Source organism: Salvia hispanica, chromosome 3, assembly GCF_023119035.1.
Source record: "Salvia hispanica cultivar TCC Black 2014 chromosome 3, UniMelb_Shisp_WGS_1.0, whole genome shotgun sequence".
NCBI classification, from domain to species: Eukaryota; Viridiplantae; Streptophyta; class Magnoliopsida; order Lamiales; family Lamiaceae; genus Salvia; species Salvia hispanica.
In genome coordinates, this window is record NC_062967.1 from 15,445,054 (window position 1) to 15,460,302 (window position 15,249).

Consider the following 15,249-nt stretch of genomic DNA (forward strand, 5'->3'; position numbering starts at 1 on the left):
ATTTTTGTGAACATCCCAAAAATGACAAAATGAGACTATTTTTCGTGGACGAAAGGAGTAATCATATTATTAGGTGTAATCAGTAATGCCCGCAGGGCATAGCGCAGTTGGCAACGGAGGGGCAGATCTTGCTGCAATGAGCCTGGGTTCAAATCTCACTGTTGTCGTGTAGTTGCTTCCATCTCTGGCACAAGTGTGAGGCCTTGGGAGATGGGCTTCTGACAGTCAGTGGGATAAGGCCTCCCCCTTAACGGGCTACTGCGGATTTAACCCCCCTCACATGATGTCGGGCCGGAGTGTGGGGGCTGCCAAGGCGACGGAATCGTCTTTTTTGCTGCAATATTATTAGGTGTACCTTGTTTTCATGGATGGTTTTTGATACTCCTTCCATCCCAAGTAAGATGACCCTTCCTTGGCCGGCATGAGATTTTATGTAGCTTTATTTGTTGTGATAAGTGGAGAGAGTAAAGTAAGAGAGAGAGAGAATAAAGTATAGATAAAAGGTGTTTCCATTTTTAGTAATGGGACATCTTTATTAAGACAAACTAAAAATGAAAGTGGGTTATCTCCAATGGGACGGATGGAGTACGTCTTATGCGATGTCTTCATCATCTCCTTCGTCAATGTTGTTGTAGTCATGTGATGCATGTTGAACTCTCCATATGTTGCATCACCAGTTTTCCCTCCGACATTCTAAAACTAAGCGATCGTCTTATTAAGTGTAACTTGTTTGTCATGAATGATTTCTATACATCTCTTCTAATGTCTTCATGATCTGTTGATGTTGTTGTAGTCGTGTGATACACCATATTCTTGGATAACTTATGATCTCCTTTGCTGACGCTGTTGTAGTCGTGTGATACACTATATATATATCCTTGGATAGCAACAATCGAATTATGCTAATCATTGTTTTCTGTCCAACAACGGTCACTTCTCTTGTTCTATCTTTTTTTATTTGAAATTTAGGGGTTGATAAAGATCGTTATGGTTTAAGTAATCCTCAATTTACATTTTCCGAATCCCGAAATCAGATTCGTTTACAACAATCTTGGTGTCGAACACTATCGTAATTTCTCTTCCTAAACTCTAAGCTCATGATATTCGGTTATTGGGAAAATATTCATATGTGTAAAAGAGACGAACACAATAATTATTTACCCAGTTGTTGGAAAAATATTCATGTGTAAAAGAGATGAACACAATAATTATTTAACCAGTTGTTGGGAAATATTCACATATATAAAAATGACATCCATATCCACTATTTTTTTCACCAATTTTCTTTTGTAATTAAAACGTGTATCAAATTCAATAGTAACTCTTGATTATAGAGAAAGAGTAGACTATAAAGAAATAAATCAATAATATAGTAGAAATTATATCAACCCTTGGTGTACTCAAACTGTGTAACTGAACGTAATTAATTTAACTTATAATCAAATTCCTAGAATCTATCTCCTCCTCTTATTTTTATATACAAAATGAGAGTTCTTATTATTCTATACAAAAAGAAGTAGAATTAGATAAGAGTAGCAGACCCTACTCATAACTACCAAGCGGCGTACTACAATGTATTAAACACAGTTTAAATAATTGAATACAAATACACTTATGCAAACTTTACGCTGCATATTGTCATTTTATAGTTGCTATATTATTCTAGGTTAAAAAGTCGAGGAAAGTGTTTGTTAACACTTAACAATATATAAAGACACTTGCTAAGAATGGATGAAACACACACAACAATGATGATGAAAGTTGCATTTTTGTGGATTTTGATCATTGCTGCTTCTTTGGCATTGGAAGCAAATGGTGATGCTACAAAATATACAGCAATGTACGTATTTGGAGATTCACTAACGGATGCTGGAAACAACAAGTATTTCATTGACAGTATAGCAAAAGCCGACCACCTTCCTTATGGTATAGATTTTAGTGGAGGGCCTACCGGAAGATTCTCCAATGGAAAAATCCTTGTAGACTTCATTGGTATGGACACATCAATCTAGTACTATGATTTATTTCTCATTTTCATATACCTATATATAAGTGAACAACACATTTTATTGTATTGTTGTATTGTATTGTAATGTTATGTATGTATATATGCATGCATGCAGCGGAGATGGTGGGACTTCCTCTTCTTCCATCATATGCAGATGTTGTTGCCAAAGGAGATAGCATTCTATTTGGAGTAAATTATGCCTCAGCTGCTGCAGGAATTCTTCGCGACACAGGATATCAATTTGTATTTTCTCTTCATCACTACATGCTTATAATTAAGCTTTTGAGGCGTTGCATTTTTTAAGCTCTTGAAATATCGTACTATAAGTTATCTAAAGTAGTAACATGACGAACAGGGCCGCGTCATCCCTTTCGAAGAACAAATTAACAACCTGAGGAAAACGCTGGGTCAGCTGAGAGGGCAACTGCATGAGAATGAAGTGAGCAAGTATTTGGCAAATGCATTGGTTTTTGTGGATATTGGAGCGAATGACTACTTCAACAACTACTTGCAAGCTGAATACTACCCAAGCAGCCATATCTACAATCTTGAGCAATTTGCTGATCTCCTTATGACCCTATATAGAAAGCATATATTGGTAACACTAGTTGATTATGTTTAACATATTATCCTATTGGTCACTTCTAGACACCAATTGGAAGTTTTTTGTCGACGCAGGAAATTCAAGGTTTAGGGCTGAGGAAGTTCTTGATATTAGAGGCCTCACCTATAGGTTGCGCCCCTATAACAATTCACAACATGAAGTGTAACGCCACATTAAATCACATAGTGGCAATGTTTAATACACGGCTGAAATCTGTTGTGCACGACCTCAAGTCGAACCACCCTGGATCTACATTCAGTTATGCACCATCGTTTCAAATCTTTACAAGCTTGTTCGACAATGCTGAGGCCTACGGTAATTGAAGATTAATGGTTTGGTTTAAATAGAAGCTTTTTTTTATTGTGGAAATGAATTAACTCATGATGGATGGTGCAGGGTTCAAGGTGAAGGACTCAGCTTGTTGTGGGGGGAGAGATGGCTCAAATGGAACAAAGCCGAGGTGTTCCAAAGATACAGTAATATGTCCGAATAGAAATGAGTACTTGTTTTGGGATGCTGCTCATGCTACCGAGGCTGGCAACCGAATCCTTGCTGCCCTCCTTCGCAACACTACCTCCTTCTAATGATGAATATCTGCATAATAATTTCTTTCATTGTTGCTCATCTCTCACACTTCACCAATAAGAAATTGCGTGGCCACTTAAATTAAAATGTAACTATTTGATAAATATCTGAATAATAATAGTTTTATTCTTGTTACTACATTGTTGTTGGATATACTTACTGTCCATCAAACGCTTTATCGGTATATAAATCAGATATGCACATGAACACATAACTATAACACTGAACTGCAGTTAGGCCTCTTAATTAAATCAACAGCAGCACACTGTCAATAGGTATACTTTTCGAATGAAAACCAAGATTCAATAGAATAGTTCAAAAATAACGAAACATCTGCCCCAAAGATTGTGCACGAAACGCCTTCAACACAGAAACAATAGTTGCAGTTGTATATCGAAAACTGAAAAATGTTCAAGATCAACGGTAACGGCGAAGGGAAAGGGTCTGGTTTCTCTTCCATGTGGCCCTTCTTGAAGGACGTGCTTTGTGGTGCAAGTGGCCCCTGCCTCTGAGACCCCTGTACTTCTTTCCAGCTGATGTAAGTCCTCGGAGCTCTCTGTGTTTGTGGACCGGGTTGCAAATCCAGTTGATCCGTGGATCATTGCGGATAGTAGTATGCGCTGGATCAATCAATATTACTTCAAAGTACTTGTAAGTAGAGTCCTGCAATAATCAAATTAAGTTCCATGTAACCAGATAAGAATATGTAGGTTCATAAAATACTGCAAATACATAAGAGTACCAAAAGGTATAACAATTCAATTTGTAAAAATGCACTTGATCATGCATGCTGAACAGCAGTAATTGTTTATTGAAGCCAACAAGACAATCAAATCATATTTTGGTGTTTTGACATAATCATTGGAAGAGAACACAAATAATGCAGTCGTTAAATATATGAGCAAGTCTAAATACAAACCTCATTTATCCAGTAAGAACTCATTAAATATATGAGCAAGTCTAAATACAAACCTCATTTATCCAGTAAGAACTCATTAAATATATGAGCAAGTCTAAATACAAACCTCATTTATCCAGTAAGAACTCAGAACCCTTAGGCCGCCCAATTTACGGCCAGCACGTTCCTCAGCAACAGACCTTTTGCTGCGTTGGAATTTCAACTGAGTAACTCCCTGATTTGTGGGCTTACCATACACAATACCCTTGGAGACAGGCCTCTTTCGTCCACCACGTCTAATACGAACTCGGTAAATAACATACCCCTGCAACAGGTAACCAAAAAATGATTGAGAAAAAAGGATAATGGTTTTACAAATTCAAATAGAAAAAACAAAACAAAAATCTATTGCATGATCTCATATAACTTGAGCTAAATTTCAAACCTAAACTGATAACCACACTTCACATTCTTTACAACACCAACTGACATTTACACAAAACAGCAACTCACTGAAACATCTCCTGAAATATAAATTTTGAGAATATACATTAGTCACTAAGATTCTAATTCACGAATCTAACACCTATTGGCAGCACCATTTCTTACTCTTAAGCATCTAGCAACACAGTACTACATTATGATGGAGGCATAGTTAGATTATTCAAGCTAAGTTAATATCAAATGCAATTCTCAAGCTAGATACACAATCTAGGGACAAGGGGGAAAATGTAGTAATTCATTACCCTAAAAATAATTACATTATTTAAACCTACATAAATTCAATTAGATATATAGCAAATGAATAACAGAGAACACATAAATCAAAAAATTAACATTGAAGAAATGCCACTATGTCTAATAAGAAGGTACTAAATTACCTGCTTAGCCTTGTATCCAAGGCGTCGGGCCTTATCGGGGCGGGTGGGGCGGGTGACGCGCACAACAGCAGGAAGCTGCCGGTACTCCCAGCAGCGAACCCTAAGCAGAAACCGCATCACATCGGACTGCTTCTTCTTCCATAGCTCCGATAAATAAGTGTAGGCGCCTGAAAATCCGAAGAAAAATCAGTCAGAATCCGAACGACGAAGGAATACACGGCGGAGGGATGGGGATAGTGTGGCACTCACCCATGGCTGTGTCGTCGCCGCTGCGATCTGCGAAGTTATTTGGCGGAGTGAGATTATATGTCAGTGAGCAGCTAGGGTTTTAGATTTAGGGATTTTTGAAATCACAGATTTGGGCTGACGCTATCAGCTTGCATCTTATTTCTTTGGGCCGAACTTACAAATGAATTGGCCTAAAATTCTTTATTATGCAATCTCGCTAGTAATTACGAAATTTATAAGCCAAATTACTTTTTCATATTTTTCAATTATTTTGCAATTATTTTTTTTTTTTGTAAAAGTGCGTAATTCATGTTCATGTAAAATCTATTCATATATTCTCCTTCCGTTCTTTAAAAATGATCTCACATATAAATAATACAGATATTAATGTAGAATAATAAAATTACAAAAAAAAAATCATAAATAATTAGGGGATGAATTTTAGTGTAACGATAACAAAAAATAAAATTATTATTTTTATAGACGGGAAAAAATATAAAAATAAAATCTAGCGATCCACTATTGGTAATGTCGTTCATTATCTCTCGTTGTTAAATCAAATAATACTACCACATCAACAACATCATCACTAGGAATGTCACTAGTTAAATAAATAATTTAATAATAGAACATGACTGAAATACAAAAAGTTGTGAAACACCTGAACCGGTAATTTAAATATATCAAGCTATCAACATTAAATGAACCTTAAAAAGTTCATGATAACAATATTTTAAATTGAAAGATGACAAACTTGACGATTGTGAATAATTTACTCCAATATATGAATGGATTGAAGTCAAACATGACGCTCTTAGTCAATTTTCTGAAATGCAGATAGTGGAAGATAACCTAATACTTCACGTACTTGTTTGTTATTGGTCCTGCAAAGATAAATCATGTAAACTTTTCTAACTATAATGTGAACCGTTATGTTTACAATTAATTATGATAGTTGAAAAAAAAAGCATAATCCAATATATCCAAACAAGACAAATTTAGTTGTTCTTGTAGGAACAAGAGAAATACAAGCATCATAAAGACCATTAAATTAATCATTGGTCAATTTACTCTCGCTAATTTAACATTTCTTTGACTATTGTACTCACAACACAATATTTTGTTTTATCTTTATAGTTACAAGTATTCACATTTTTTCCATTAAATAACCAAATTTTGTGATTTCGGAGTGAGTATTGATGAGTTATAATCGTAAATAATCAAAAAAAATATATAGTTGTAAAATTTTAGTAAAAACAATTGAATTTAGATTTTTAAAACATTTGTTGCTTTTGGCGTCACATGAGTGACGTACGTCCTTAAAGAAGACCAAACAGAAAAGTGATCAAAGGTTTTCACACTTGAAATTCCAAGACCATCAAATGTAGAGTAAGAAAAAAGTCTAAAAGGAAAATTGATTAAGGTTTTCTTTTCACACTACAAGATGACTAATAAAGAATAAGACACACACTTCAAACCTTATTCTCCTTATTTCGTCAATACATCATTGTATTGTAATACAACTAGCCTTTACCTTTTCGTCATTGCCACGACGCTTCTATCTACTTTTCAAAAAGGCCATTATCTTCTCTATAAATAGTTAGAATCCAATTAGACCCTAAACCCTAAATCCAATAACTTCAATTCAAACCTAATTTACACCCATATTACTCGCCATGGATGAAGCGTTCGACCTCGACTTAGCTTTAACGATGCCTGAATTAGAAGATTCAACAACAGAGCGGAATAAGAGTGACCTTGATGAAGCTCAATCAAGGGCGGCCGCTGCCCGGCTCACGGTGGAGAAGATGCCTACGACGGGTGGAGGCGGTGGAGAATGCGCGGTCTGCGTAGAGGGCTTTGGGTCAGGCGGCGGCAAGCAAGTGCATTGCGGACATGTTTTCCATGAAAACTGCATTTTAGAGTGGCTGTCCATTCATAACTCGTGCCCCTTGTGTCGCTGCAATGTGCCCCACGCCTCTTGAAAACGTACTCATAATTTTATGTATATGCTTGTCTTAATTCTCAGTCTTAATGAAGATTTTTGTCCAAACAAATTTTTACTCCATCTAGTACTATAACCAATTTAAATTGGTGATAGCTATGAACACCTCCGCCATCGATTCTTCAACTAATGAATTATATTACGAAATTTAATAAATTAATAGTTCAACTAATATTAATAATTAAATTGCATAATAAGGAAACTCTAAAAATTAAAAAAAATACTTAAAAAAATAAAAAAACAAATAACTAAAAGGAAAGACACTTGATTTTAAGTGTACTTAATACGAGATGACATGATAAGAAATGAAAATATCAATCTCATTTGTGGAAAATATATACAAATTTTGAGTTTTGAATTTTAGCTAGTATGTATGTCTACGTTGTGGTATGATATCAATTAGAAATGTTACGCTGGGCGATTGATTTGAGCGCTACATGAGCGTCTTCCATTCCACGTCAGATAATTATTTACTTCTTTTTTTTCAAATATTAAATTATCTCACATCTTTGCTTCGTCAACACCGCTCCACTTCGTTTTGTTTTTTCAATTGAGAAAGAAACTCATCTTCATAATCTCTCTCCACCATTCTTTTACATAACCGAGAACTCTACATAATTTTATCCTTCCATTGTATTGACTATATTTTCAAGAATTTTTGCATAAAAGTCCAGTAGAGATAGGTGTACAAAAAAGTTCACCAAATTTCAAAGTCTCAGGCTTCTATTTCAATTGAAATTTTATCTCAGAAGGTAAAAAAAGTGGCAAATTGACAAACTTTGGTTGAATTTAACTTCCGCTAAATGAGATGCAAAAATCTCTCTTCATTCTTGCGGAATTCCAACCTTTCTTATCAATTCTTAAACCATGATTCATCCATCATTCCTTCTAAAAAGTCACAAACTACTAAGAAATTTTCCTTCCCTAAACACAATAATCATCACCAACCACTACTCTTATTTCTTCACAAATCACAAGAGTCAACGATGCTTCTACATTCCAACTCTCCCAAATTTTGAATTCCACCGCCGACCACTAAACTTATCCCCAAATATCTGAATCTTCGAATTTCGAATCTATGAACATAGGAACTATGATGTTAAAAAAAATTTAAGAGAAAGGAAAGAGGTAGAAGTTTGTCGTCAAAACAAAAAAAGATCAGAATGTGGGGAGATGGAGGAATGGTACTAAAGGGTTAAAGTAGAAAAGCTTAAAATTTGCAGAGAGCATCCACAATGATGAAGAAAATTAAAACATTATTAGAGAGTGAAAAATGGGTGGTCGAACAATTGCTTGAAAGAGATCTAAAATAAAGCTATATTGAAATTAATTGAGATGATAAAATTTTTCAATGAAATTATTAAATTGGGGTAGCAAATATCGAGAAGTTGGAGAAGGAATAGATACATTATTGAAGGAAAGGAATACAGGTGTTGGGAATTCATATTTCACAGTGAAGAAAACAAGTGTCAATTGCCAAGTTATATATGTGAAAATAGTGTAGAGAAAAGGACGAAGAACGAGATCTGGAGCTTCATTTTGTAAAAAAAGAAATGGTGGAGAGAGATTAAGAATTTCAGTTTATCTTTACTAATCTAAAATGACAGTTTATTGAAAAGACGATTTTGCCCTTTTTGGAGGGAAAATGTAGAGCTATTTTATTTATCCTTTTAGTCATTTTAAGGAATGATAACCATTGGACCGATGAGGCCGGCAGCTCCTATTGAACAATAGTGGTTTCTCAAATAAGATTAAACAATTATAGATTAAACAGTTATATATAACCACACCATTAATTGAATCTATATTTTAGTGGACTAATTATCTGATTTTTTGATTGCAGTTGGCGACAGCTCCAAGCCTCCACCGATGGATGACGAGGGCAGCAGGCTGAGGTTGTTGGGCGGTGACGGTCCGATCCGACATCGTTTGTTGTGGTGAATCGCCGACGGGAGGGAGGTGACGACGGCTCTTATTGCCGGAGAATTGAAAGGGAGAGATAAATATGAGTTAGACAGTGTGATGTTCAGTCTTCAGAGTTTTATTTGGAAAGAAAGAAAGGTAGTGGCACCGATTGCCGCGGAGTAGATAGAGAAGGCAGACGGACAGGGGAAGAAGCTGAACCGTCGAGCTCAACTACGAACAGAGAGAGATGGAAGGTGGTGAATCAAGTGCACAAAAGACAGAGGCTGACGACGAGGCTGAACCACAACAACCATACGCCGGCGACGACCAGCAATCAGCGCATTTCGGCATGAGGCGACGACGGCTGGCCGGGGTAGGTGGGCGTGAAGTATGGGGGCTGGCAGGAGGGCGTAATGTATGGCGAAAGAACTGACGATGGCACGAGGCGGGGCGGTGGAGCGGCGAGTGGGGCGGGAGGAACGGCGGCGAGGCAGAAGGGGCGGTGGGGGAAATGGCGGCGTCGATTAGGAGAGAGAGATTGTGGTGCCAATATGGTGTAGGCCTGTAGGGTTTGACCGTTTGAAAATAACAGGGTTTCAAAGCAGTAATTAATTTATGTGTAATATTTGGCCTTTTGTTTGTGCATTTAATATATTTTCTATTTTAAAAACATTGAATAATAGAACTCCGTATACTCCTCTTTTCCAAATAAATAGTGTTTAATTTGAGTATTTGGCTTGAACTTTGTTTGTACAATAGCATCTTCTCCGTCCCTCAAAAGATGGCATATTTGTGAGACGGCATCAGATTTTATGAAGTTTTATTTTATATGTTAAATAAATAGAGAGAGAAAATATAATTTTTATATTTATGTAAGAGAGAATTTTTTTCAAAAAATGGAAATATGATATTTTTGGTAGAACTAAAAAAATGACATTTATTGTAGGACGGAGAGAGTAATATATAATACTTCTAAAATTAAATTCTTTAAATAAATTTATAGTAATTGAACAATTAGTGCGATTAAAATCTGATAAGCATAGAATTTGACTAATTTATGTACTCTATTATTATATTCATGCTAAGTTTTAATTTGAAATTTTAATTTATTGGACTTTATATTTTTTGAATTATTTTTTTGAATTAAGTAATTATATTTAAGTGTTGTATAGATTGAATTGTTTTTTATTTACTCATATTTCTATTCTTTTTACTTCTCAAAATTTTAAAATATGTTTATATTGAATTCAAATGTGGCTAAATCAAGTAATTATAAAACACCAATAAATAATGATATAAAGTGAAACTAAATTAATACCATTATCAAACAAAGAACAATATTGCATAACATTAATTATTGTTGTGTATAGTAATAATATACAATTTATAGTATGTAATATATTAGTTTAATTAAATATGTTGAAATTACTTATGAATATATATTTATATTCAAGATATATAATTTATAAATATATTTATATTTAAATTACTAAAAGTACACATAATTATATTCAAATAGTTTGCTTTTTTTTATTCTTTAGTAAATATAGTATTACATTTTTCTTTATTTGTATGTCTTATTCTATTTTATCCACACATCTCCACTTTTGTTATTTCTTTAATTTTATACTACACTCATATCAAATATTAAAATAGTATACAATCTCTGCTAAAATATAAAATGTTTCATTGAGAGTGGATTGAGAGAAGTACAATTGTACAAATATTTTTTTTTATTGTTTATAATATTATAAATACTTATTTTTAATTAGTTCCTTATCTGTAAATACATTTTTATACTTATTTAGTCTATATTCTTTATTTTAAGTTAATATACCTTCATTATTTAAAAATCTTTGGTGGAGAGAGATTAAGAATTTCAGTTTATCAATTGTAAAAAGCAAGTGGAGCGGTGTGCAAGGAGGGAGGGAGAGAGGTTGATGAGAGAGCAATTCGTAGATAAAAAAAAAAAAAGAATCTTCGCACGTGGAATGGAAGCCCTCATCTGTCGCCCAAATTGAATCGCGCCGCATATCATTTCTCTGATATCAATACCTTCAAATGTATTTTAATTTTAATTTAAACGTTACCATAGTACTACTACTTTTAATGTATTTGAACTTTTAAGTTGTGTAACAGTAGAATATATTGGTACAATTAAAAAAGTAGTAAGTGAAATCACAATTAATTAATGTGACATTTTTAAACATAAAATGGGATTTTGTAACTACCCGATTCTCATATTGACGGATGTCTCCACAAATCAACACAAGTCTTTTCAGCGAAATTTGTCTTCATACACACGCTTCATGAGAATCTTACCAGGGGTCACCCATCCTAGAATTGCCACAAGCTAACCACGCTTAATTATGGAGTTCTTATGAGATAGACACTAGAAAAGATGTGACATCTTGTTGGTATGACTAGCCCATATCAAATTTGTTAAGCTCTCATTGAATATGTAGTCTCATATCTATGTATTCTTGGAATTTTTATCTTTCTGGTATGTTTCGGTTCAATCATGCTCCCTCCATTTTAGACGTTGGGGTAGCTCATTGTGTGTACTTTGGCATTGACATTCAACCTATTCTCTCTTGGGCATTACATATTTGGTGTAACTAGTTAGATATATATATGCACCAAAATTCCTCACCATCAAATAATAATAAGTATGAAATGATTGAATTTATATCAAATTTATCGGTATACCAACAATCTTTGCGTTGTACAGTATGGAGTATAAATTATAAATACTAAACTATTTCAGATCTAGAAAATATTAAATATCAAATGCGAATTTACATGATAAATTCCGCCGCCGGGACCAGTGGCCATTTCCAACTGACTTCGAAATGGCTTAAACTAAATGGTAGAGAAACATGAAATATGATTTAGATGGAGATATGAAGTTTCTGAAACGGTCGAGTGCCGAGTGGGGCAACTATACTTTTGCACGAAAGAACCCATTAATTTTCCTTCTTCATATCTTTAAAAATCAAATAAAATTAATGGGCCACATTCAATGCTACTACTATAATTTGTCTATGTAAAATGATACTATCTATAATTCACTCTGCTTTTCCAAATTACCAAAACAAACTAGAATACAATTAACCTCAAATTATCAATACAGACCATTTTATTAATTTATTAATTTACGCTAGTGGGTACCGACTTCCGGAAAGTAAATCCAAAATAAAAAATACTAAGCTTGTGACATCTATAATTTCCCCAAGTGGCATAAAACTTGCTGTACATAAATAAACATTACTTTTTCAAAAAAATATAATTTCTTGAACTTTTGGCTCTTGCGTGGACGTTTCTATGTTTACACTGTTACAGATTGCCATCAACAACTCTATAAATAGGGAGAAACCATAATCTAGAGGGAACTCTCACCACTGTTTAATCATTTTTGCCTCTTTCATCATATATCTATATATATATACTATACACGCATATATAAATATTAATTGGAATTAATGGATGAAATGTTCGACCTCGACTTTGCTTTAACAGTGGCCGAAGAAGATTCAGCGGTGGAATGGAACAAGTACAACCTTGAAGCTGAATTCAGGATGGCCGCTGCCCGGCTCGCGGTGGAGGAGATGGCGACGACTGCTGCAGGCGGCCGCGAATGCGCAGTCTGCATAGAGGGCTTCGGGTCATGCGGCGCCAAGCAAGTGCGTTGCGGCCATGTCTTCCATGAGAGCTGCATTTTTGAGTGGCTTTCCATCAATAACTCGTGCCCCTTGTGCCGCTGCAATGTGTCCGATGACACCACTTGAAAATGTAGATATTAATTGTTTTTTCATTTGTTGTAATGTTGAGCACGAGGTTAAGAAATTGATGTTTAAAAATGAATTGCAGTGAGATAAAGTATAAGACAGACGGAAGTATGTGAGAGAAGAGAGAATAAAAAAAATCATTAAAAAAAGAAATGAATAATATAACTTGGGACAACCTCCAATAAAATATAACTCAAGTAACTTAGAACAGATACGTAAGTTCTTATTGTTAACAAACCAATTATCGATCAAGTTAAAGATGACAAGGTGAGTGAGTGCATGAAGGTCCATGGGGGCCGGGGCTTTCGGCATGCAAATTGGTCATGGTGTGCGACCTCAGCAAGTCAGCAGAACCACTCAACCACAAATGTAGTTGGAAAAAAGTGTTTTGGAATGGATAAGAAAAGGTTTTATCTATGTGGGTTTGTTCATTGTTGCACAATGTGTTTAGTGTTATTGTTATAAGATTTTGTCTTGTAGACTAGTTAGTGGATTAAACTATCAAGACTAAGATGCATTATTATATGGCCTAAACTATCATGAACTACTATGCCTTTTCGGGATGGCATGAGACAATATATGTAAAATAACAAGTGCACTACAATGCATAGACAATTTTACTTATATAGTTGAAAATTTCCAAGTACTAATTAATATGCTGATTTGAAAAATTAAACAACTTTATAGACTTAAAACGAGTATTAATTAATTGAAATGAATACTAATAGGCCAATTTGGATTAACTAGTTAATTAGAATATACTCCTGACCAATCTGTCCCATGTCAGCACTTAGAAAAGAAAAGAAAGAGAGCTCAATAAAAATATACTACTCCTAGTATTTATTTCGCGTGCTTGTTTCTCTGATGTGGATCTATTGATAATCACGCTAATTTTTCAGCTTAACAAAAACCGTAGTTTTTGCTCTCTCGGCTTATTCTCCATACAGGATAGTTTTTCAACTAAATTCTCTTAGTTAATTATTCGTATGGCCATGGATTGATTAAATTTTAATGATGAACTCCGATCAGCGGTAGTGGCAATTTTGGACGACCCCGGAATGGCTAAAAAAGTAAATATAGTGACGAGATGTAGTAGAGATAAAATAGAAAGAACAAGACTCACGTGTACCTGCACACTAATTTATATTCACTTGAAAGTGCGTCTTATGGAGTACTACTATAAAAGTTTAACATGCGTTCGAAAAACCATAGGCACAGTTTTTTTATCTGCTAAAATTTCATCTGCTCAATTCGCTCTTTCTATCAATTATTTCTCGGATTGAGATTCCATAACATTTTTTTTTCCAAAATCAGATTCCACTACACATCTCATATTATAATTTCTCATGTCTAATATATCAATAATCTCATATTTGCATATAAATGTAAATCACACACAGAGATTGAAATTTCCCAATGTTTTTCTTTCCAAACACAAATCTTGGAATATCAAATTCAGATTTGGGAATTTCAAAAATGAAGATTCAAAATTTGAGAACAAACCTGACAGCCATGGGCATTCTAAGTAGTCTGTAATTGGCAATTGAAAGTAGCATCACTGAAAGAAAATAAGAATTGAGCAAAAAAATTTAGGCACAAAATTGGAAGAGGGAATTGCATAAAGAGAGAAAAAAAAAAGATAGAGAATCGATTAAATTGTAGAAGAAAAAAAACGAGGGGAGGCGTAGATAATTGAAGAGGGGAGGCATAGAAAATTATAGAAAGAAAAAAAGAAGAAGGGTAACGTAGAGAATTGAATAGAGAAAGTGAGAATTGACTAAATTATGGAGTACAATAGAATGAAAAAAAAAAAAGAAAAAAAAAAGAGAGAATTGTAGCATGTTGGTGCTCTGAGCGCTCAGCATATCATTCCTCGTCAAACTATTATACTTTGATTTGCAAAAAATCCTGATTAAATTAGTTTATAGTAATCCACCCTTTTAATTAAACTTGTACTAACATTCATGTACTGAAATATTTTAACGGTCGAGTGGGGAGACAATGAGAAACTTTTGTACAAGTGCATCCATTTTCCTTACACTGAGTTTTCGATGTCGTCAATAGTTTTGTATGTTTAGTTGACTCATCACGTCAAACTTGACGATCTTTCTTTTTTATGAATTTCCAATAGTGGAGGATGATGTTGTTGAGAATTTATTATACTATAGCTCCTTCTCCATATCTTTAAAAACCAAATAAAATTATAAATTGGAATGTTAATGGACCACATCCAATGGCAAATTAAAGTTTTCTATATAAAAATTACTATATCTATAATTCATTCGGCATCGACCTCAGTTTTCCAACTTACAAAAACAAACTAAAGTATAATTAATCATTTGAATTT

The 15,249-nt window shown here is 34.3% G+C and overlaps 3 protein-coding genes across 3 annotated transcripts; 2 read left to right on the plus strand and 1 right to left on the minus strand.

The window, feature by feature from the left end:
• The first annotated feature begins 1,748 nt into the window (after positions 1–1,748).
• LOC125209394 (GDSL esterase/lipase At5g08460-like) lies at positions 1,749–3,196 on the plus strand. The gene is made up of 5 exons (XM_048108998.1): positions 1,749–1,992; positions 2,124–2,251; positions 2,364–2,606; positions 2,687–2,927; positions 3,009–3,196. The coding sequence occupies exons 1-5, from the start codon at positions 1,749–1,751 to the stop codon at positions 3,194–3,196; spliced, it is 1,044 nt and encodes a 347-aa protein (XP_047964955.1).
• A 218-nt stretch (positions 3,197–3,414) lies between these two features.
• Positions 3,415–5,378, minus strand: LOC125210868 (60S ribosomal protein L15-like). The gene is made up of 4 exons (XM_048110479.1): positions 5,226–5,378; positions 4,977–5,143; positions 4,223–4,420; positions 3,415–3,860 (listed from the first exon to the last, which is right to left on the minus strand). The coding sequence occupies exons 1-4, from the start codon at positions 5,227–5,229 to the stop codon at positions 3,615–3,617; spliced, it is 615 nt and encodes a 204-aa protein (XP_047966436.1). The 5' UTR covers positions 5,230–5,378; the 3' UTR covers positions 3,415–3,614.
• Positions 5,379–6,880: 1,502 nt separating this feature from the next.
• Positions 6,881–7,189, plus strand: LOC125209397 (E3 ubiquitin-protein ligase MPSR1-like). The gene has a single exon (XM_048109003.1). The coding sequence runs from the start codon at positions 6,881–6,883 to the stop codon at positions 7,187–7,189; it is 309 nt and encodes a 102-aa protein (XP_047964960.1).
• The last annotated feature ends 8,060 nt before the right edge of the window (positions 7,190–15,249 follow it).